Source organism: Saccostrea cucullata, unplaced genomic scaffold, assembly GCF_032062105.1.
Source record: "Saccostrea cucullata isolate Sc308-1 unplaced genomic scaffold, CSIRO_AGI_Scuc_v1 ctg3490, whole genome shotgun sequence".
Classification (NCBI taxonomy): domain Eukaryota; kingdom Metazoa; phylum Mollusca; class Bivalvia; order Ostreida; family Ostreidae; genus Saccostrea; species Saccostrea cuccullata.
The window spans coordinates 22,211-47,855 of NW_026933031.1; the positions used below are offsets into that span (position 1 = coordinate 22,211).

General features: G+C 33.3%; 1 protein-coding gene and 1 long non-coding RNA gene across 2 annotated transcripts; both read left to right on the forward strand.

Moving 5' to 3' along the window:
• Positions 1-3,334: 3,334 nt before the first annotated feature.
• Positions 3,335-24,864, forward strand: LOC134237049 (pyridoxal phosphate homeostasis protein-like). Its single transcript, XM_062719135.1, has 8 exons — positions 3,335-3,695; positions 5,159-5,275; positions 5,650-5,685; positions 6,008-6,083; positions 6,794-6,928; positions 22,539-22,681; positions 23,109-23,207; positions 24,324-24,864. The coding sequence occupies exons 1-8, from the start codon at positions 3,597-3,599 to the stop codon at positions 24,522-24,524; spliced, it is 906 nt and encodes a 301-aa protein (XP_062575119.1). The 5' UTR covers positions 3,335-3,596; the 3' UTR covers positions 24,525-24,864.
• LOC134237050 (uncharacterized) lies at positions 13,415-18,669 on the forward strand. The gene is made up of 3 exons (XR_009985747.1): positions 13,415-14,934; positions 15,793-15,981; positions 18,367-18,669. It is a non-coding gene; the product is annotated as an uncharacterized LOC134237050 (long non-coding RNA).
• Positions 24,865-25,645: the final 781 nt, after the last annotated feature.

Consider the following 25,645-nt stretch of genomic DNA (forward strand, 5'->3'; position numbering starts at 1 on the left):
GGAAAATAAGCATTTTTGTCGGTTTTTTTTTGTTAATACCCCCCCCCATCCCGTGAAACACAAAAAGCTTTGGTATGAATATTTGAAATAACAGTCCATATTACTTGTAAAAAGGAATTTTTGTGTCACGGGGGAAGTTTTAAAAATATTTTCCATTTTCTGTTGATTTCTATAGAGAAAAACACAAGTTTTACATGTACCACAGGGTTTAAACTTAAGTGAAATTTCCACGAGCCATGTAGGAGCCCACTGCTAAATTTGTTAGCCCACAGTCTCTGTGATTTTTTTAAAAAGCATAGATACTGGGACAAAAAGTAGATACAAATGAAATATATATATAAATTCATCTGTTTAAAATTGGAGTTCTTACTTTATAAAAATCAGATGTCATATAAATATCTAATCAAAGGAAATAAAATTGTATTCAATAAACATTTTTACGATTTTTACTTGGTAATACATGTATATAAATACGTAGCCCTCGTACATGTCTTCAACTGATAAATTGACAATGACACAATAAGATTTTTTAACTACAAGTCTACAACATATCTGAAATAGGTGAAAACACTTATTATTCATATGACTGAGTAGTTGGGAGTTATTAAAATTGTATATCTCTCACGTATCAACCAATTACAGAGGGTTGGAGGAAATTCGGATTAGGAAAAAAGACGATCGTTTTGGGGAATTTCACAAATCGTTTAGTACTTTAAATGGAAAAGATGAAGAATATTTACGAACAATAGGACCATACTGCTGTGATTTATTTCATTTTTCTGTAGTTTTAAATCAAAAACCTGCATAAAATGTCTGTTTTTCAGTAAGGGGACTGGGAATGAATTCGGCCCCCTGCAGAATTTTTATTCGCCACGTGGGCGAGCAACTTACAAATTTTATGAGCCCACACCAATTTTTACTCGCAATTTGCGAGTGGGCGAGCGTTAATTTTAAACCCTGTTACCAACAGTTTAGAGGTATCTCTCTTTGTAAATAAGTAAAATAAATGTTTTATGAAAATCAATACAATTGCATGTATCTATAAAAAAAATATCAAAAATTCATCGAATTATTATGTTAAAATAACTTTTGAAAACTGACTTGGAGGTATAGGCGGGAAAACAATATTTCATTCGTAGTTCTTTTAATTAACCATGCACTGTTTATTATACTATAGTTTAAAAATTTAATTGATTACTGAAATATAGGTCCCTGTCACGAATATCCTCATCGTCGGAAACCCACGGGTGATCTCGTCTTTAAGTAAAGACGAGATCACCCGTGCCCCGGTTTCCGACGGTGGAATATCCTCTGTGACAGACATACCATCCTCATAATCATGATTAGCGTATCAGAAACATTTGGCTGGCGAAGATGCTGACATATATACATGTATATGTAGATCTCTCTATCTATATACAGTCCAGTCCAATACGAAAATTCGTAATATTACAAGTTTTCGTAATATAAAACTTATATTACGATTTTTCGTAATGTAGTTAAATTACGAATACGCGTAATATAGTAGATTGTAAGAAACTATATTACGAGTTTTCGTAATCCAAGACAAATTCAAGCATTGAAGAAATTGAGTGGTGGGTAGCAAAGAATGACGTCAGTAATATATCAGATTCCACGGCTAATGATAGCATGCGGTCAGATTGGTCAGTTACGCCTATCAGAAAGCATGGAAATTCAAGAAGAAAGTATCGCCAGCGATGGGTGAGTGGACAATTTCTTTTATTATTCTTTTATAGGAATTTTCCCACGGATAAGACCAATTTTCCAGTAAATTTCAATATTCGCTAAAGCATGTAGCATTGGTCTATATCACCCGAACTCCCTACTTTTCTTCCGAAGTCTACCCTAAAAATCACACCCTCGTTTCATAATTCAACTGTTCGTGCAATTCTTATTAAAATACACAGAATTTCAAATCTCAGTAAGCGTCGTACAAGTTATCGCCCATGACATCTCGTATTAAACGCCATACTTTACTACCCGCCACTAAATTTCTTGCAATGCTTGAATTTGTCTTGGATTACGAAAACTCGTAATATAGTCTCTTACATCTGCTATATTACGCATATTCGTAATTTAGCTACATTACGAAAAATCGTAATATAAGTTTTGTATTACGATAACTTGTAATATTACGCTTTCTCGTAATCTTACGTTTTTTCGTAAAATTACGAATTTTCGTATTGGACTGGACTGATATACATGCCAAGAAATCTCGTCCGATTTCGACAGCGATGGAGTCAATAAAAGTGTAATTGATGCAAATCACCCATATTCCCAAAACGCCAGCAAGACCATTTACGGCAGCAGACTTCTGGGGGTGGATCCTAGATTTTAAGCTTTCTTAGTTAAAGAAAAAATAAACTTCCACCCCAGGAAGTTGTACAAATACCCTAAAAAGTTACTGTCAAATATCTTTATTTACAAAATACGTAAAATGCCAGAGGCACTGGTACCAAAATTTATTTTTTAAAAAAAATTGGACGAAAGAAAATAAGAAAAAACAATCAAAAGAAAATATTCATTTTAAAATGAAAATATATACATAGCCAATCGGGTAACGTCTACCCATTCAGTACTCGTCTCCATCTTAACCAGGAAATGTTGTAAACTTCCGGAAATTTGGTACTCTTTTATCTATATTTCGACGTGGTACTTCCACAACTACCCGATGTCAATTTATTTGTACTGAGAAAAAATATTCTGAAATTGTATTACGTAAAAAAATTGAAAGGCAGCTTATTTTATTGAAGAATTACTTTACTATAATTAATTTCATTCCCCCATCCTACCCGAAAAAGACAATGGAGGGGGGGGGGGGGGGGGAAGGCTTCTAAATAACTAGTATTCTACCTATAATTTTAATCCAGTAAATTTTAAGATCCCTCCCTCAAAACTGCAGACGTCTCCCAGGGGAAGAATCACAGATTAATGTTAATTCGGCTTTTATTGAGTTTGCTATACGGAGAGAATGCTAAGGTTTTCTTGGCATGGTCAGTACAGCATATTTTTTTTTATATAATTATTACATGTATTAGGCTGATGAATAATAAGATTTTATTTAAAACACTTCAAAGTTCTGTGAAAATGATATAACTTGAAGTGTTTTACATGCACTTGATACTTGTTAATTAATTAGGCCTAATTAACATTTCAAAATAATTAAGCTCAGATATGCCATGATAGCTGGTATAAACTGGATCTTATACTCGTAGTGTTCCAATCTAATTAAAATTAGATGTTAGATCCGCTCGCATACTTGCGAATATGCGAGCGGATCTAACATCTAATTTTATTAGATTGGTACAGTACGTGTTCATGACCGATAGGACAACGCACTACATGTAGGCCCTAAGATTTAATTTTAAACTCTCGTTTGTCTCGTGACTCTTCAGCTCGTTATCGTCTTGTAGTTCAGGTATATCCTTGATTTTACCAATCTTATATAATTATTTGTGAGGATTTTTTAACCGTAATTTATCAAGTGTGTGTCCTGAATATTGTTCTTGTTGATGACCTAGTTACTCGTCGGGCTCGGCATTACCAAAAGTCCGATCCTAAACACAACAGGCGTAATGATCCGTAAATTCACCAGTAGCAGAAAGATGTCCTCAATATCGTCTGCATTACATAATGTTTTGGACAAAATAGAATCTGCCAAAGAGAAGAGAAAGGTATGGAGTATTCTATTTGTTCTTTAAAAACAAAAAAGTTGCGTATCACTTTTGCTGGAGAAACATTAATTTACTGTTTGTGGCAATAATCAAGGATAGTGAACGCTCATGATTTATGTTTTCGTGATTATAAAACTAAAAGAAAGATTGCCGTTGTCATTCATGGCTTATATAAGCATTACCAAGCACGTGTTATGTAACAAATTTGGACAAGGATGTCCATTTAAACAAAAAGCTTCATTAACATGATTGATACCATGTGTTTGCAGGATTTCAAATGGAGCCAAAAATAGACGGGAAAGCATTTCATATCCCTTGGCTATACATATCTTGGAAGTCTTTAATTTTCATTCATATTCCTCTCCCTGCAAAACCTATTTATGTATTAATCTACTATCCCCTAATTTAATTGAAACTTGCCAGTTGTGCATTGAATTATAAAATGCTTTAAATATGTGTATTCCACTCTCTGCCATCGCATCATTAAATAAACAGAGGGGATAAGCTCCATACAGTATGGATTAACAAGGTTAGTCTGCATGTGGGATACACAAAAAATTAATCTGTTTTTTAAAAAAAAAACAACTTAAATTTAAACCTGAATTTCTTGCCATTTTTGTATAAAAACAAAAAACAAACAAACAAAACAAAACAAAAAATATCTCTTGGCAAAATAGTGTAAACTGTCAACCGTAGACCTGTCCCCGGTCAACAGTGAATCAATGTGTGGTATGTAGATTAAAATTAACTCAATATACAGTGATGTATGTATATGTTAATATTGTTTCAGTCAAAGTACTAAATTATCCTTAAATTGGAGTTGAGCCAATTGGTGAATATCATCTAATGCACTACAAGTACAGATGTCAGATACATGTAGTAATTTCAATTCATTAATGTCGGAAAACAAAAAAATTATTTTTCAAACAAATTAAACTTTATCTTTTGGCCATGAATCTGATGAATAAATTAATGTTCCAATAAAATAATTATATAATTATGTGTAATGCACTTTAATACAGTGGAGCCTCGTTTATCCGGATGCTTTGGTTCCTAGTCAATTTGTCCGGATATGTGAATTGTCCGGATACATGTACCTGAATCACCAGTTAAACAAGACAAATAATGTAAATTAAATTCCGTTCCCATGATAAATCGTTCGGATACTGAAGCATCCGGATATCTGGCGTCCGGATATCTGAAGGTCCACTGTACATGCTTTTAAATGTTTTAAGCTCATAACTCTGCCTGGCATAGTATATATTTTACATATTTACATGCAGGGTCATTCTATCATTGAAGCAAATGCTCTGTCAAGGCACCAGCAAATACACAAATTTATAGGTACATGTATTGTACAATTGAGATGGTGACCATTAATTTCTCTTTGCTGCATTATTATTAAGTTAAACACATGCCACTTATGTATCAGTTTTTACATTTTCTTGATTATTCTGTGACAGACAGACAATGGGGAGTTTCCAGTGACCTCCAGGCTGGTGGCGGTGTCTAAGACCAAGCCCCCCAGCTCTGTAGTGGAGGCCTACAAGTGTGGACAGAAGCACTTTGGGGAAAACTATGTAAGTGTGGATTCCAATATCTGATATGCTCAGATTTTTGTATTAAAACATTTGATATTCTTGGACCATAAGTTATTTTCTTTGGAGTTTTTCAGCATATTTTTTAGCAAATACATAGGTGTCAAAACCAAGGTTGAAGGGAGGTAAGGGGGTTTTGGGGATTAGCCCTCTCCACTTTCTTTGCAGTTTGCAAATAAAGACATAATATATATTGAAAATTGAGGCTTGATAATCAAGCCCTAAACAATATTTGGCTGCTTTAGGGCTACCACCCCCCTCCCCCACAAACCTTTCAATAAGCTTTCAATGCCTATGTAATATATTTAAAACAAGGGTCTGATTTGTATCTCTGAGTTACACATTGATTTTTGCAGGTCAATGAACTATCTGAGAAGTCCATTGCCCCAGAGGTAGGTTGTATATTTTGTGTAGTTCAAGATCAAGTGAAATTCCCTATTTCTTAACATGCTTAACCCCAAAATTTAGACCTTATAATTGTATTAAAATAATAATGATGGTGTAAGCTTCAGCAATTAATGTTTGAAAATGTCATCAGTGCATAAATTTGCAAAAAAAATAGGCGTCTTTATTTTAATAGATGTAGAATTAGTCTTTTACATGTCTTAATAATGTGTTAATTTTGGATTTTTATTAACATGATTAACTCAAAATTTTATATTATGTATTAATTAAGAAGGCTGTTTTATAAGGTACAATATGCTATAATTTCAGATCCAATCAGAATGCAAGGATATAAAATGGCATTTTATAGGACATCTTCAAAGTAAAAAAGCAGGAGCATTAGTCTGTAAGTACACATCAGGCAAAAGCTTGGATTTAGTGATCCTTAGTTTGAACATGTAACATATAACAGTGTATCAGGCTATATTATCCTCCTCCAATTTGATCATCCTCCAACCCAAACAAAATTTAAAAGGGGGGTAAATAGGAATCACATTGTCTGTACGTCCATCTTTTTTGAGTAAACGAATCTGCATACTAGGCTGTGACGTACTTTTTACTGAAAGCTTATGTAGTATATGACTAAGAGTTTGTAGGATCTTGGATTGTGTAAATCCAAATACATGTAAATTTGACACAAAGATTGCTATTCTCTTAATAGTGTATATGAATATTAGTTCTCCAGGCCCAGTCAAGGTTGGAAAACCCAGAGTTTTGTATTAAACACCCCTAGGCTAAGGGCTTATCATTTGAGCAATTTCAATGTCATATGCAAAAAAAAATTATAACTATTTGGTCAGTGGTCATGTCAATGGTCAATGGTCCATAACTTTTAAGAGAGAAATATGAGATGCAATTCTTTAAAAAGAAAGGTGAGAAATATCATTTTGCAAGCTTTAAATATTCATAATACCAGTGCTTACAATATTTGATATAGCTAAACTGTTGAAGAGGAAGAAATTGCTTAAAATTTTGATTGCACTAGTTTTTGTACATTTACTATTGCAATACTTAAAATGGATTTTCCATATATCCTTTGTATTTGCTTGATTGTAGCATGTCCAAATCTCTTTATGGTGGAGACAGTGCATTCAGACAAAATTGCCAATGTATTGAACAGACAGTGGGAGTCCAAAAAGAAAGAGGGGAAGCTAAAAGTGATGGTACAGGTCAACACAAGTAATGAGGAAAGTAAGTCAGTCATACATCAGTCATAAATCAGTCAATACAAGTAATGAAGAAATTGCGTCAGTTATACATCAGCTGTTATTCAGTCAACAGAAGTCATGAATAAGTAAGTCACCAGATGCTAATGCTAGTGGTCCACCATGAATACAATGTACTTATAGGAGGTTAAAATATGTTCATTATTATAGAGTATAAAAAGTCATTCCTGATATTTAGCACTTTAAATATCATTTTATTAACATTAGAAGATGGTTAAGCTTCATGTTTACGGTCACTTTTAAATAAGACCATTAGAAGATGGTTAAGCTTCACGTTCACCGTCACTTTTAAATACATATACAGGGTTTGACATTAAGCTTTTGGAATACTAGACCAATCGGGCTACTCTGGCAAATTTTTACTAGCCCTGACCCTTTAATCACTAGCCCTGACCAAACTTGGGAAAACATATTTCAAGTACAAAAAAGTGATAATTGTGTTTTTCTGTGCAGATGTCAGATGAGAATCCATATTTAAAATAACATTTTCTCTCACACGTCACATCGAAACTAGGTCATATACATGTGACTTGTCGTGTTTAGTCCTAGTTCAATCAACTTGTATACAATATTAATTGATACCATTAAAAATGTTCGGAGAATTTAGGTATAGTAAGAATAATTAAGGTCTTCCGTCTTCACGGAAGACCTTATAGCGATTCTATTGTTTCTTATTAAGGTCTTCCGTCTTCACGGAAGACCTTCTAGTGATTCTACTGTTTCTTATTATTATTATTATTATTATTATTTTTTTCCCCAAAATTTTGTGCAGGCGATTTCTCGAAAACTATATAGTGGTTTTCAATGAAACTTTTAGGAATTATGCGTCATTATATGAAGTTGTGGCATGACAAGGAAAATTTTGGAATACTCACCTTCGGTTCCAAGATATTGACAGTTTTCTGATTTTAAAACGGATTTTTGTTCCCCCTTTTTTTTCAAAAATGGATTAAGATATTAACTGGGGACTTATTAGAGATGATAGATAATCACTTCTAGATTTGCGGAATTACCTTTTTGTGCGTCGTTACTACTTCCGGTTGCTATCGGAAGCGAAATTGAAAAGTCCGTATTTTCTAACTTTTTTGTTTTTCAATATTTTTCATTTATTTTTGGAATGCTAATAGAAACCTTTCTTTTAATGCTCACTGTATCATTTGTTTGAATATTGATAAATCCAAACTCTAGATATTAACATTTAAAAATCTGAAGCGGGTCCAAAATGGCGGCTGTCTCTGTCATTTCCGACATTTCGCAATTCAGGGTTTACGAAGTCAGCCGAGCGTTTGCTTGAATGAAAGTAAAATAGGATAAATGAAATGTAAAGGAATACTTGGATTCTCACGTCGTTGCTACGTTATAATTCTGTGTCAAACTATGATTTAATCCTTGGTCGTCTGAAACGTCTTCTATAATTGATTTTGGCTGGTTCTCAAAGTAGAAAAAGAAAAGACTAAATGTGCAAATGAAATACGATACCTAGTATCTTTTGTTTCGGAAAATTAGATTTTAAATCATAGGTATACTTTAAGTAATAGTTTTTAAGAAACAATATGGATGTACATAGTAAGTATTAAACGTAACCACTGTTTTGCACATGCAGACTTGTGTCATATTCAAATAATAGAAAAGAAAAAAAATATATAAGAAAATCATTTTTCAAAATATCGTTGAATGGAGTTCATATTAACATTCTTGTCTCAAAGATCAGATTTAAATTATTGAACATAAAATTTAATGTTATCTGATTCCCTGACTATAGTAGGCATGCTTTTATCAATATGTTCTTAGTGGGGATGAACAGGAAATTAAAAAAAAAAGGGTAAAAAGTTTACCAGATTCACTGATTTAGTATTATTTATCTATATACGATATCGAATGTGTAAATATGCTAAATATACTTTCTTAACCTTGAAATTTAAGCTATAAGAACGTTCTTGTTTCATTTCCATCGAAGCTATCGCACCTATTTAATGGAACATTCCAAAGAAAAAGCGCGAAGATTTACTCGTGGTGTTTGACACAAAATTATTAATAGTGACCTGCCTTTCATTATTCGAAAACTCATGTACTGTTGCAGAAGTATATACAAGTACATTTAGAGCTTTGGTTCTTATAGAGTAATAGTAAGCGGTTTGGATTTTCATGCTAACGACCCGGGTTCATTGCCCTTTGTTTTCATAACAAGTTTTATCACTTTTTTCAGCTCAATTTTGCTGGGTTTTTTTCAGAATCGGGCGGAAGACCTCTCGTTGCTCGCAACGAGTTTCTTTTCTAGTTATTATTATTTTTCTGACCATCTAATTTTGTGCACGCGATTTCTCGAAGACTACTTGGTGGATTTTCACGAAATTCTCAGAAACAATGTGTTGTAATCTGAAGTTATTTTATCCGAGAGATTTTTTGGAAATTCGCTTCCGGTGCCAAGTTACAGACCTTTTCCTGAATTTAAAATGACATTTTGTCTGCGGTTAATCTTAAGAACGGTAAAAGATATTAATGTGAAACTTTCAGGGATTATATATCGTGATATTCATTATCCAGGACGCGACCTTTCGTTCGTCGTCAGTACTTCCTGTTGTTTCCAGATGAAAATTTAAAAAGTCGAATTTACTAACTTTTTTGTTTATCAATATTTTTGAATTATTTCAATAAGTTAAATAGAAATTTTTCTAATTAGGCTTTATATATAATTTGTTTATAAATTGAAACATCCAAACTCTAGATATTAACTTTTGAAAATTCGAAGCGTATCCAAAATGGCGTCTGTCTCTGTCAACTCCGACATTTAGTGCGTAGGGGGTTATGGAGTCAGCTGAGCGTTTGGTTGAACGAAACTAACATAAGGATAAATGAAATGTAAAAGGGATACTTTGATTGTCACGTCGTAGTTACGTTGCAATTCTGTTTTAACTAAAGTTTAAATTCGAGGTCTTCTCAAAGTAGATTTATCTGGTTCTCAAAGTAGAAAAAGACGAGACTAAATGTAAAAATGAAATACTATATCTTCAACCTTTTGTTTTGCATCATGGAACAACAGATCTTGAATCACAATTAATATGCATGTAAGCATAATTTTATCAAGAAACAATATATTCAGTGAGTATAAAACGCGGCCACTGTTTTCCCATGCAAACTAATAGAAAAGAATAAAATAAGTAAACCATTTTTTCAAAAGATCGTTTAATGTAGTTTATGTAAACATTTGTTTTCTAATAGATCTAATTCAAGTTATTGAATATAAATGGTATCTTAATTCTTGACTGTCGTTGGGTGAGGCACGTTTTTCAGTTTCAGTTTTTAATGAATGTGTAACTAATTGGGAAATTGAAATATGTTAAAGAATCATAGCCATATTCCACTGCTTTCGTATTACTTGCGTATAAACGATATGTCTTATGTCTCGTACATTGAACATATTCAATGACTTTTAAAACTCAGAATTTAAGCTATAAGAACGTTCCTAATTTCATTGAAGCTATCACACCTGTTTAATAGAACTTTTTCAAAGAAAAGGCGTGAAGATTTTGGCGCAAAATTATGAATAAATATCAGCCTTTCACAATTTCAAGACATATATACTGTTGCAGAAATATTTACAAATAAATTTAGAAGTGTGGTCCCAATATAGTAAAGGTAAGCGCGTTGGAAATACTTGCTGGTAACCCTGGTTCAATCACCCATCAGCACGAGTTTTTCAAATTAAATTTTCAGCTCGATTTTACAGATTTTTTTTCATTTAATTATTATAGTTTTACTGTTATTTACTTGATTACCGATGTCGTAAACGTGAATCTTTCGACAATGACAATCGTAACTACTCAGCCATTCACGTGAACGATAAATAGCTCATTGTTTCTCTCTAGGAAAATGGCCGAGCAGTTACGAATGCCAAATGCATGTATGAACTGTTGTTAAAAATAGCGCTTCAGTCATGCTGTCTGTAATGTATCTACTATGCCGTTAGAAACGTTTTATTTTTTCATCGGGAATAAATAATTATTTAAAAATATATAATAAGTTCCTTTATTTTTCTTACATGACCAGTCGTTCTAGTATACAGACATTTTACCCGACCAGACCTATCTTTTACTAGACTCAGTCGGTTGGACGTGCCTTTACGTCAAACCCTGATATAAGACATTATTTTGATTAAGGTGTCTAAGAATCATAGGTTCTCATAAATGACTCCATTTTGTTATATGAAAATATTATAGTGATATTTGAAGATATGTCAGCATCAATGGCTGTCTGTATCTGATTTGTTTGTAACTGATGTTTATTATGTTCCCCAAACGAAGTTGGGGAACATATTGTTTTTACTCTGTTTCTTATTATTATGTTCCCCAAACGAAGTTGGGGAACATATTGTTTTTACTCTGTTTCTTGTTATTATTATTATTAGGGTCTTCCGTCTTCAGCGGAAGACCCTTCTATTATTCTATTGTTTCTTTTTCACTTTTATTATTCTTCCCTTTTTTTCTTACAATTTTTGTGCAGAAGATTTCTCGGAGATGACTCGATCGATTTACTTGAAATTTTCAGGAAAGATGTGTCTTCACCTAAACCTGATTCGTTTTTCTCATTTTTTTGAAATTCACTTCCGGTCGGAAGTTATCACCCTTTAATCGAAATTTAGAGGGCTTTCTTGTCTGGAGCAGAACTCAAAAACGGTTTAAGCTAGAGCGCTGAAATTTTTACCATAGATAGAGGACATGTTGCCATTGTGCACCTGGGTCAGGATATTTTCCGGAAGTGCCCAGTATGGAAGCTCGGTAGGGGTCGAAATCTAGGACACGAATTATGAGTGAATTTTCGAGATATTTTATATCATATCTTTTAAAGGATAAATATTTTGTTAAAACATACTGAGCAATATTCGTGCAGAATGACGAGATCTTTAATATGATATCAAGAAAAAAGTGCTGACTCATCACATTAGGGGAAAAAATGGGCCAAAAGTCTTTTTTCGATAACTCTTTAACAGTCAATATTTTGTAATACATTACTGAAGCAAAAATGTTTACCTCAACAATCTACAACTACATATTATAATTTTTTTGTTGTATGGTTCATAATTAGGGGCCACAAGGGGCCAGAATGCAAAATTATTTTACTCTTTATATCTCGAAGGTGAGAAATATTTTGATAAGCAATATTGAACAAAAGATGTTCAAAATGATATTCTGAACAATATGCAACCTTTCATTTTTCGCTTATCGTCCCCATTAAGGAGTTGAAGGGTTGGCCCCTAAATATTTCTTTTGCAAATAACTATAAAACGAAGCAGAATCTGTGAATAGTTGTTGAACAAAAAGTGTTCAAAATCATAAGAGGTTTAAGGTGAAATCAAGAAAAAGGGGCTGGGCGCTCAAATAAGGGGCCAAGAGGGGCCAAAAGTCTTCAATGGATAACTCTTTATGAGTAAATAATTTGTAATATATTACTTAAGCAAAGGTGTTTATCTCAACCATCTTCAACTATATATTATGATTTTTATGTCGTATGGTACATAATTAGGGGCCAAAAGGGGCCAGAACACTAAATCTTTGACGTTTTATATCTCGAAAGTGAGAAATATTTTGATAAGTAATATTGAACAAAAGATGTTTAAAATAATATTCTGAACAATATGCAATCTTTCATTTTTCGCTAAACGTCACCATTAGGGAGTTGAAGGGTTGGCCCCTAAATATTTCTTTTGCAAATAACTATAAAACGAAACAGAATCTGTGAATAGTTGTTGAACAAAAAGTGTTCAAAATCATAAGAGGTTTAAGGTGAAATCAGGAAAAAGGGGCTGGGCACTCAAATTAGGGGCCAAGAGGGGCCAAAAGTCTTCAATCGGTAACTCTTTATTAGTAAATATTTTGTAATACATTACTGAAGCAAAGTTGTTTATCTCGACGATCTACAACTATATGTATGATTTTTATGTCGTATGGTACATAATTAGGGGCCACAAGGGGCCAGAATGCTAAATCTTTGACGCTTTATATCTCGAAAGAGAGAAATATTTTGATAAGTATTATTGAACAAAAGATGTTCAAAAGAATGTTCTAAACAATATGCAATCTTTCATTTTTCGCTAAACGTCACCATTAGGGAGTTGAAGGGTTGGCCCCTAAATATTTCTTTTGCAAATAACTCGATAACGAAAATGAATCTCTGAAAAGTTGTTGAACAAAAATTGATGAAAATCCTGAGAGCTTTAAGATGATATGCAGAAAAAAGGCTGATCCCTAATATTAGGGGCTGCGAGGGGCCAAAAGTCGAATTTTTAAGTCCTTAATGTTCAATGTCTTTTTACAGATTATGGAGGCAAACAGTTCTTTTTCACAATCTTTATCATTAATTTAGAATGAAAATCTCAATCAAAATCTCATCTCATCTCTTCAAGAATTGGACGGAAGACCCACTCGTTGCTCGCAACGAGATCGTATCTAGTTATTATTATTATTCTTTTTAGGGTCTTCCGCTTCCTTCGGAAGACCCTACTGTTATTCTATTGTTTCTTATTATTCTTTTTTTTTTTTCCCGCTCGACTTTTGACAGGCGATTTCTCAAAGACCTTTGGACTGATCGTTATGAAACTTTCAGGATAGATAGCTTGTAGTTAAACCTATTTAAACCTGTTTTCAGTTTTTTTATGCATGCCTTTATTTGTGAGTTATTGCCCTTTAATTGAAAATTTTTGATGTCTCGTTTCCACTGAAAATCTCAAAAATGACATAAGATATTTACACGAAAGTTGGAGAACTTGTAGCCAATACATTGTAGATGTGCACAACGATAAAATTATATAGCTGATTTCTTAAAGTTTAGAAGCTATAAAACGGCAAATTTTAGTAATTTTTTTTCATTGAATTTTTGCTACTTTTTGTGTAATAACTTTTAAACCGAGAATAATTTGGTAAGAAATATAAAACAAAAGTTGTGGGTAATTACGAGAGCTTTCATATTTGATTAACGAAAAGGGGCTGGCCCCTATAATTAGGGGTTAATAGCTCATACACGCTTTTTTCTGATGGCTAAAAATATTGGTATATTATGAAAAAGTTTGACTGAAATAATTTCGAACTTATAAAATCTTGTCATTTGATATAAAAAGAAATAAACTTCCAGCTATATTTAATTGTTTTTTTTATAAAACAAGTACATGTATGTGAGAAACCTTTCAGGAACAAGTTGTCTACTATAGCCAGCCAAGCCTTTACTGCATACATGTGCACATTTTTAGTTGATGCATCTAAAAGATATAGTTTTGATTCGGTGTTTCTTTGTTTTCTTTTTATTCAAATAATTTTAAAATGTGATGATGTACACAACAATAATTAGTACCTTGTTTAGAGGATTTTTTCGCGCTTGTTTGTAAACAACGCGCGGCATTGTGGGAAATAGGAAGGTACTAAAGACGCGATGTACTAAACACTGATTTGACCTGATTCAAATTTGTCTGTAAATGTTCCAAACAATTGAATTTTTGTATAGCATATGCCTCGAAGTCATAAAGTCTGTACATAAGTAATTTAAAATACTCAATATTACCATTTAATTAAAAATTAAAACGTCAGGTAAATATCAGGTCTCTAGTATATCCCGTTTTTAGTGTGCCCCTTCGAGTCGACGTCGGCCACATGTTTGCCATGGTTTACAAACTGAAAATAGAATGATTTGTGAAGTTGAACATTTTCTCACAAAGAATCCGTTTGTAGACATGTACACTCATTTAATCTGCAGCTACGAAGTACTTTGTCACTTCTCTGGAACATTATTCTAAGCAGAATTATCCCTATTCATATATTCTAAGAATCTTGTGTGAATTGTTTACGAGGAAATTCTGACTGTCACATTAACAAGGATGAACACTCTTGACTCTGCTTCGGATTCCCCAGTGATAATTGTATCGAGTGATGAAAGAGCTGACGGCGACATTTTAATGTATGATTGGCTTGGACCATTGGAATGAAGGTTAGAATATTTTTATTACTTAAAATTTACACTACTGATTACATGACAGTGACATACATTGGTGTTATTAGAAATACACAGACACACCGATATATTATCTGTTTTACAGTTCAGACGCTCTCTGTTTACCTTGTAAATCCCCACAGCTTTATATTTTATTTTTTTTAAATTTGAGGATGTAATTTCAACAGTCCTACTATCTATCATAGTGATCATACTCTATAATTCAAACTGCACTTAATGTTACAGAATATATTCAACTAATTATATATTGACAGTGTGACTGTAAGGGTGAGGGCAGATACTTATTTAGTTTTAATTTAGATTGTGCTTGTCAAGCCGCATTTGACATTTGGTGCATCCATGCTCAGTGTTCACACTGAGAGTTTATTCAAATGTTTAATTCGAATGAATTCACTGCTCGTTAAATTACTTCCCATTAGCTCCATGTGAACATGAGTAAGGATAGCTAATTCAAATTAAATAGAAATGAATTTTGAATGTAGCTTAAACATTTTAAAGAAGCTAAGCACTGTGGGTCCAAAGTATACTGCGGAAAAATTGTGTGGAGCAATGTGCAAGTCACAATCTTCTTTTGCCAAGGTCTTATCATAAGAGCTCGCATTATGGGCAGGGATTTGTGCTGCTGTCTGGACTCGCTATAAATAGATGTTCTCAAAAAGTCTAAATTATTTAATATCATACTTTACTGACAAAAAAGGACAAATATTGCTCAGTTAAATTGCAAAAGAAATTTGTTTAAAAAAATTGTAATAATAGAAAGTTTGCTTTTTTGTTTGATAAGACTGCTGTAATGGTTTAATGTTTGTTTATTTGCCTTAATCATACATTTTTCAGTCATTTCATGGTGCCACAACTTGGGATGGTATTAGCTGCAAATATAGACTTGTACTCAGCACTTATTGCCTTTAAGAAGTATGAGATCCATTTTGTGCTAACACCTACCGTGACACAGAATCTTGGTTTATGCAGTCTCATAGGAGTAACCTGTCTAAAGCATTTAGCAATGGGATTGGAACCTGCGACGTAAGGTTCAGCTTCTTATTGATACTTTGATTTATAATATTTATTTGAGAATTTCACTCATTCACATACTTAGAGATGTTGATATATATTGTTGAATAGCATCAATTTAGACCTTTACTTAGCTAAGTAAACATGTACTGTGAGGTTTTTAAGGTCTCATTCATTTTATATGCCAGATGCATGTTAAGGAACATTACTGCATAAATGTTTTTGTCTTAAATTTGAAGCTCTTTACTAATATAAAGATATGTTAGTGTTAAACCTCTTCAAATTAGGGTAGACCTTTACTTTAAACTCAGCAATGTGAGTGTGTTGTGTGAACTTGTGTTAGCAAGACAGTGTGTTGTATGAATTTGTGTTAGCAAGGCAGTGTGTTTTGTGAACTTAATTGTGTTAGCCTGACAGTGGGTTGTGTGAATTCTTGTTAGCTTGACGATGTGTTGCGTAAACTCGTGTTAGCGGGACAGCGTGTTGTGTGAAATCGTGTATAAAGTGTAAGTGTGACAGTGTGTTGTGTAAACTCGTGTTAGCTAGACAGAGTGTTGATTGAACTCGTATTAGCGAGACTTCGTGTTGTGTAAACTCCTGTTAGTGAGACTGCGTGTTGTGTAAACTCGTGTTAGCGAGACTGCGTGTTGTGTAAACTCATGTTAGCGAGACAGCGTGTTGTGTGAACTCTTATTAACGAGACAGCATGTTGTGTGAATTCGTGTTAGCGTGACAGTGTGTTGTGTGAACTTGTTATCCTGAAAATTTGTCGTGTGAACTGGTGTTAGAGAGATAGTGTGTTGTGTGAACTCGTGTTAGCGAGATTGCATATTGTGTGAACTCGTGTTAGCCAGACTGCGTGTTATGTGAACTCGTGTTAGCGATATTGCATGTTTTTTGAATTTGTGTTAGTGTGACAGTGTGTTGTGTGAACTTGTGTTAGCCTGACAGTGTGTTGTGTGAAATGGTATTAGGATGACAGTGTGTTGTGTGAAATGGTATTAGGATGACAGTGTGTTATCGCAACAGCGTTTGGTGCGAACTTGTGTTAGTGAATAGTGAGACAGCCTGTTTTGTGAATTCGTGTTAGTGTGACAGTGTGTTGTGTGAACTCGTGTTAGCCTGACAGTGTGTTGTGTGAAATGGTATTAGGATGACAGTGTGTTATCGCAACAGCATTTGGTGCGAACTTGTGTTAGTGAATAGTGAGACAGCCTGTTTTGTGACTTTGTGTTAGTGTGACAGTGTATTGTGTAAACTCGTGTTAGCATGACAGTGTATTGTGTAAACTCGTGTTAGTGAGACTGCGTGTTGTGTAAACTCATGTTAGCGTGACAGTGTGTTGTGTGAATTCATCTAAGCGTGACAGTGTGTTGCGTGTACTTGTGTTAGCTAGACTGTGTGTTGTATGAACTCGTATTAGCGAGACTGCGTGTTGTGTAAAACTTGTGTAAGCAAGACAGCGTGTTGTGTGAACTTGTGTTAGTGAGACAGCGTGTTTGTGAATTTGTGTTAGCATGATAGTGTGTTGTGTGAACTCGTGTTAGCCTGATATTTTGTTGTGTGAAATTGTATTAGTGTGACAGTGTTGTGTGTTAGTGTGACAGCGTGTGGTGCGAACTTGTGTTAGTGCGAAAGTGTTTTTCAGTGTTGTGATGGCAAGCTGTGTGATAGCCTAATGGCGTCTTTTGTGTCGGTAAGATGGCACGCTTTTATGAAAGTGCTATTGAGCTTTAGCAAGTGGCCCTATCTGGACACGCCTTATTATAATTGATCAGTTCTCAGATATACAGTGAATTACCGGTATTATTGTCACCATGAAATCAGCATTTACAGTTGCAATTACCTAGTTAGTAATCATAAGATATTGGTTTGCCAGTTTTAAAATTATGGTGTTCCAATGATGTGAAGTTGCAGTGTGTTAGCATGTTAATTTCAACAGACTGCCACTCCAATGCAGCTTTAAACAACACACTGCTGTGTTTACACAAAACAAAATATCATGCAAACACAACTCTAAACAATCTGTTGAGTGTTAGCTTCACTGCATGTTGGATTCAGTGTGCTGGCATATTATCACTGACGTACATGCTAGCACATTGTCACCTCGTGCTAGTATGTTGTCATAAATACTCTAGCACATTATCCTAAACCCACTAGTGCATGATTACTTTGCACTTGTATGTTGTCTTATTAGGGGATAGCATAAATGACTGCCTTAATTGGTGTAAACTTCTTTTAATTGATGAAAGAGTACATTAAAATTTACAAATTATACACAGAAAATGTGACAATATCTTATCTCTCAATTTGATAATCTAATTTATAATCTCATGAATTGCACTTTTTATTAGTAAAAGAATTATAAATTAAAAAATTTCAATTTCTTTTGGATAGGTGTGACTCATCTGAATACTGAATTTTGATACCAAGCATGACCATGATTTGCCAGAAGATCATCTGTTTGGATGTGACATGGAATAAACAGCATAGTGAAAATAAGTCAAGTTTTGGTTTGTGAAGACAATTTTTAAACACACTGTGTATCATTTTTAAATTTTGATTTGACAACATAAATCCACAAATATGAACATATCAACTGCTCTCAGTTTTTCAAGTGAAATAGTTTTTGTAACAGAAATACATGTACCAGTAATTACATTGGAATAAATGTTATTTTTCAATATAATAATATTTTGTTTGTGTAGCATGTTGACCTCTTTATTAAGGTCTTCCCTTTCAAAGTTTAGACTTACTTATTCTAATGATTAAGATAGATCCTCTGTCTTCAGCAGGAATATAAGATCTTGTAATACATGTATGTGTATTTTTTACAGTATAATGTAAAAAAAATTGTTATTTTGGCACATACAACTAATTAAACATGTGTATGATTCCAAGGAATTCAGTACATAGGGCATGTACATGTAGTTTTCTAAAACAAGATTGAAGAGATGTCCAGTCGCATTTCAATGTCAACTCCAAAACTGTGCCTGTTGCATACTTATTAGCCCATCTGAGCTAAAGGAACCAGTAAATTTTTTAAAAACATAATTTTATCCATTATCATCATTGTCTAAAATTTCACAATATCATTTTCCAGAACCAAAGTGAAACTTGGCACAGAGCATCCTTAGTGTAGGGGATTCAAATTGTTCTTATGCAGGGCAATACCTTCAAAGAGATTTGTTTCTTTAATGCTGTAAATGTATTATATTTAGCTTGTACAATATTTGGTGGAAATTGACTTTTGAATAAGTTAGCGTAGATATTCTTATTTATGTTTATGTACAAGACTTTTAGCTTTGTACTTGATTTAGTGATTGCTGCATTCCGCCAAAGCCGCTAAAAAAGAATACACAGCCATATGTAATATGTTCATAATATACCTTTCAGAGAATTTTACACTCCTATTGAGGTACCACCAGTTGCTAGTGGAAAGCTTCAAATTCGAAACATACACAACACATTTCTGTGCATTTATTATAAAAGTATTGTTCTACTTACTGATTGCAACTAATGAAGATTGTTCATCATTATTGTAAATACATTTGGATTTTTTGAATTATTATATATAATTTGTTTATTTTATTTACCTAGTTATATTGTATATTAAATGATTTTAAAGCCATTTTTAAGATGGTAATGTAGCAAAACACTTATGTTTCTGTAGTATGACACGTTTCACAAACATAATTGCAACAAACATGATATATCCGATATCAAAAGTCATAATATTGGAAGTTAAACTGTTGTGGATACGATTTCAAGAATGCTGTTAGAGAGAGTACCCTTTAGACCTCATGCTCACACCAAATTAAAGAATTCAAGTAAGGGTTTTTGAGACAAATCGAAAAAGAGAATGTTAGCAAAGTTGACAATCTAGACAGAAACATTGAATCTTTTGCTTATCGCTAGGAAGGAAGACCCACTCGTTGCTTTGCAACGAGCTTTGCTCTAGTTTCTTCTTATTTCTTCTCCGGTACTTTTTTGTCCGGAAGTGTTCTCAGAAACTGTTCACCAAACTAAGTTAAAACCTTTTTAGGGTTAGTAGGCATGTTGTGTAGATGTGCCGAACGAAGGTCATTTTGCGCGCATTCGCATGCACGTGCGGGCGCGTGCAATAAGTAAACTGACCGATATATTTGATATAGTCATAACTTTTATATTTTTTGATAAAATGTTTTGAAACTCATTATATAAAGATATATAAGTAGTGTAGATAAGATGACATGGTCAAATTTGCATGAACTCACGCGCATGCACGTGCGCTTCGCTCTGATTGGCTGAAACAGAAATCTTAATATCTTTTTTGTTTTATGATGAAATGCTTTGAAATTTATAACATAGACATGTATTAGGATGTACTACAATATGATATCTAAAATTTTTCATGAAATCACGCGCATGCACGTGCGCTGCAATCTGATTGGCTGAAACTTTAAATGACTATAACTCCCTTGGTTTTCAACCAAACAGCATGGGATTTAGAACATAGATAGACATAAAGGACTCCTACAAGATGGTTTGGTCACCATTCACATGCATGCACGTGCGTGCACGTGCGCTTTGCTCTGATTGGCTGAAACAAAAATCTCAATATCTTTTCTGTTTTTTTACAAAATGCTTTGAAATTTAAAACATAAGCATACTTTAAGATGTCCTACAATAAGATATATAATAATTGTCATGAAAACACGCGCATGCACGTGCGCTGCAATCTGATTGGCTTAAACTTTAAATGGCTATAACTCCCTTGTTTTTCAACCAAACAGGATGGGATCAAGAACATAGACAGACATTATGGACTCCTACAAGAAGGTATGGTCATCATGCACGTGCGTGCACGTGCAATGAGTAAAATAGTGTAGACAAGATGATATCGTCATTACGCTCATGCAATCACATGCGCACGCCTGCATTGCTTAAATTTGAAATACTTGGTATACTTTTGGAAAAACGTTGTTTACGTCTTAAATGCATAGATTTTGCTTTCTTTAATGAAACTTACAGGGAATATGGCACGAGAAGGGAGTTAGGGAGCGTTTGGGGAACATCTGTAACGGTTCCCGTTACAATTAGCACTAGTTATTATTATTTTTCTTCTTCCTGGGAAAATCTTTTCCGCGAGTGATCTTGTAAACTACACATCCGACTAAGGTAAAACCTTTTTAGGGTCAGTAGGCATGTAATGTAGATTTGCGGAACGAAGGTCATTTTGCGCGCACATGCTTGCAAGAGCGCGCACGTGCAACACGTGAAATGACCAATATAATAGATATAGCCGTAACTTTTCTAATTTTTGATTATATGCTTTGAAACTCATAATATAAGTATATATTAGTAGTATAGACGTGATGACATGGTCAAATCAGCAAGATCTCACGCGCATTCACGTGCGCTTTGCTCTGATTGGCTGAAACTAAAGTCTCAATATCTTTTTTGTTTTTTGATAAAATCATTTGAAATTTTGAATATAGTCATACATTAGGGAGATCTACAGCCTGTAATTTAAGATTTATCATGAAAGCATGTGCATGCACATGTGCTTGCAAGAGCTCGCACGTGCAACACGAAAAATGTCCAATATAATTGATACAGACATAACTATTTAAATCATTGATGAAATGCTTTGAAACTCATATTATAAGTATATATTAGAAGCATAGACAAAATACATGGTCAAAAAAGTAAGATCTCACGCGCATGCACGTGCGCTTCGCTCTGATTGGCTGAAACTAAAGTCTCAATATCTGTCTTGTTTCTTGTCATAATCCTAGGAAATTTTGAGCATAGACCTACTTTATGAAGATCTACAGCATTATATATAAGAATTTTCATGAAAGCATGCTCATGCCCGCGTGCTGCAATCTGATTGGCTGAAACTTTAAATGGCTATATCTCCTTTGTTTTTTGAGGAAATGCTTTGAAATTTAAAACATAGTCATGCATTATGATATCCTACAATATGATATAGAAAAAAAATCATGAAATCACGCGCATGCATGTGTGCTGCAATCTGATTGGTTTAAACTTGAAATGGTTATAACTCCCTTGTTTTTCAACCAAACAGGATGGGATTTAGAATATAGATAGATGTAAGGGACTCCTACAAGAAGGTATGGACATCATGCACATGCATGCACGTGCGTGCATTTGGAACGAGTGAAATGAAAAATACACTTGAAAAAGTGATTTTTCATACTTTTGGACTGAATGCTTTAATATATTGTATATTAAGATATGTAGATAGTGTAGACAAGATGATATGATCATAACGCACATGCATTCACATGCGCACGGATGCAATGCTAAAATTTGAATATAATTGACATTCTTCTGAGAAAACGTTGTTAAAGTCAAAAATGCACAGAGTTTGTCTTATTTAATGAAGCTTACAGGGAATATGGCACCAAAAAGGAGTTGGGGAGCGTTTGGGGAACATCTGTAACGGTTCCCGTTACAATTAGCACTAGTTTTTAGTAAAATGCAATAATCAAACTGGACATGAATTATGACCTCTATACTGACCATAAAATAGACTATAAAGTCTGATTTAATCTTTGTAGACAAATCAGGGTGCAATCCAGATGAAGCAGTAAACATTGTGAAAAACATCAAAGAGAATTGCCCCAACCTAGAGTTTACAGGACTGATGACCATTGGGTCGTTTGATCATGACCTATCCAAAGGGCCCAACCCCGATTTTTTGGTATAAATGCATTTATATATTTTAATCAATACTCCTGTTATTTTCTTAATAGTTATGTAATTTTTATGTTTGTCTTGGCTAATTGCTTCTGAAACTTTTCATGTGATGAACATTAGTTATGAGATGGAATTACTGTGGAATTGTCAATGTTTGTTGGGGACTAATGTTAATGATTTTTTCAGGACATCCTTATCCATCAATTTACATTAAATCCCACCAACCATTGATTATTTGGTAAACATCATTATTTATTAATTGGTTCTTCTGTATACAGATTACCCATGAAATTACATTCCAAGGGACCACGGAAATTTTGCCAACCCACAAATATTAACCTTAAGTTTGCAAAATAAAAAGATAATATTCTGCAGTTTCCTTAATTTTTATATGAGCAGGATTGTTTGAGTAATTTATCATCTTTTGACAGAAATTATCAGAATGTCGAAACAAAGTATGTGAGGAATTAAAACTCAATAAGCAAGAAGTGGAACTCAGCATGGGAATGTCAGGCGACTTTGAACATGCAGTAAGTATATATCAAACAAGGTCATTTTAGATGCTGAGTATAGTTCTATTTCAAACCAATTCAATATGCAATACAGTAAAACTTGTTTAGCATGAATATGGATTTTTGCAATTCACGGATATAGCGAAGTTATCTTGTATCGCAAACCATGTAAATTTAATAAATTCCTTATATGGACCCAACAAATTACTGAATGATATAGGAAAGTAATTTCATAGGTCCCAGGGACATTGTTATAACCAGGTTTTACTGAAGTTCTATATCATCCAATTCAATATGCAAAATAGTGATATTAATAGTAGTTCTGTATCATCCAAGGCTTTAGGAAAGTTGACACACAAAATCACTTCATCAGTCTTATTGTGAAATAAAATTAGTATATACATATGATATTGTATCAAAGACATTACCTATGTTCTTTTAAAAAATGTAATAATTTTATTCCAAACTGACTGGGCATTTTTAAATTTCATCTTGCAAATTTCTTTGAAACCTGAACTAGGTTTAAGCTCCCAAACTTTTGTTTTTCTTAACTAACTACATGTAATTACTAGGGATGTGCGATTTTATCGATATACCGGGATATCGCGATTTTTTGTTTGATACGTATCGTGATACGGAGACCTAAATAACGGTCTTTAGGTGCATACTATAAAGTCAAGAAATTATTCATTTATTTGTTCAATCTTTCAAATTGAAATTACAGAAAGTATAAAAATGTTGTAAAAAGTGAAGAGAACTGCATCTTACCATCCAAACATAATTGATTTTATATCCATAAAAATTTCAAGAAAGTAAAATTTTGTTTTTCTAGCAAATTTTTTAGAAAAATAATGACTTTTCATACAAAATCATTGTAAAAACTGCTTTTAAAAATATCATGATATTATCGTGATATTGTGGGAAAAAATCGTGATATATCGCGATACGAAATTTTTGGCGATACCCATCCCTAGTAATTACACACATTCTGATGAAAAAAGCACAACTGTAGAGCATAAGAGCAAGTTTAAGTTGAATAGAATTCTTGTGCATAAGCGTATCCCGCATGAAAGAAAATTAAAAAAAAGGTAAATACATGTATTTGAAGTAAGCGTCTTACTTCTATTTATGCAGATTGAACTAGGAAGTACCAATGTACGGGTGGGATCCACCATATTTGGAGCAAGAGAACCTCCTAACAAAACGAGCGGAAATTCTGCCTCGTCATCAGGGGTCAAGGGCAGTTCTGGGTCAACAAACAAAGAATCTAATGTCAAGGACAAAGATGTGTTGAAAGCCAGCAATGAACTTAATGAAATGTCTCTAGCTATGTAATATTCTAGCAGTATTTGTTTTTCAGGTGCTACAGTATTATTTCCAAGCTTGATCAACTGTGTTGGGAAAAATTGTGTGTGGGGTGGTTTTTTTGTATGTTTATGGAATAACACAATGGGTAAATTAAAATGAATTGTACATAATATAGAAATAGGGCATGTGACATTGTATATTTAATTGTTTGTATGCCTGAATATGAACAGTTTTGTTTGCCAATAGTCACTCTTGTTATTCAGGAAATGTTTATTATGTATTTTATATGCAAATAATAAGTGGTTATAGTGCTAGCTTAGATTATTGCACATGATGAAATAATATTCTATATCAGACTTGCAGCTTGAACAGTTGTAATGAGGTATTTTTTCCTCCTATACATTTATATAGATTTTCTTGATATATTGCTTATAGAATATTGTGTATATTATAAATCCTAGATTTTGGGAATTCTTATTTGTTTTACACAAATTTTGTTGAAAGTTTCACATATCCAATAACCTTGTTTTTAAGTACTGTATACTTATTTATTATATTTGGCTATGTATTCTTTGCCTTACTATGTATGGCAGAAAATATCCTCCATTGCCAATTGTCTTGCACATGAACACATGCAAATAAAAATTTTGCTAATTGAAATCTTTGCTAAATAAGATCAATTAACAGTATCCACCAAATTTCATACACTTTTAATATTATACAATTTGCAGTACAATTTGTCCTTTGATTAAAAATTATTTCTATAAGGGATGAGACGAAAATTATCAAAGTCAAAGTCAATATGTTTTTTTTTTTAAATTTCCAACCATAGTTTCAGATGAGGCTTTTTTGGAGTATGAATTTCTTTACAAATTTTAAGTAAAATCCCCTTGACCAATTCGTTAAAATTACGAGAAAGAATCCCCACTCCTGCTATATAATCAGAACACCTATTGTACTTGCTTAATTTAAAGTAGGCTTTGTAAATATCCGGTGAAAACTTGAACAAAATATACAGCAACCGGTAGTTCATTATAGATATATACATATTTATTTTATCATACAGTAAAAAACTGTTTTACTTCTCACAAAAATTATGTATGGTTATGTATTAAGGAACCTACAGAATTTTAATTTGCTTTGGTATT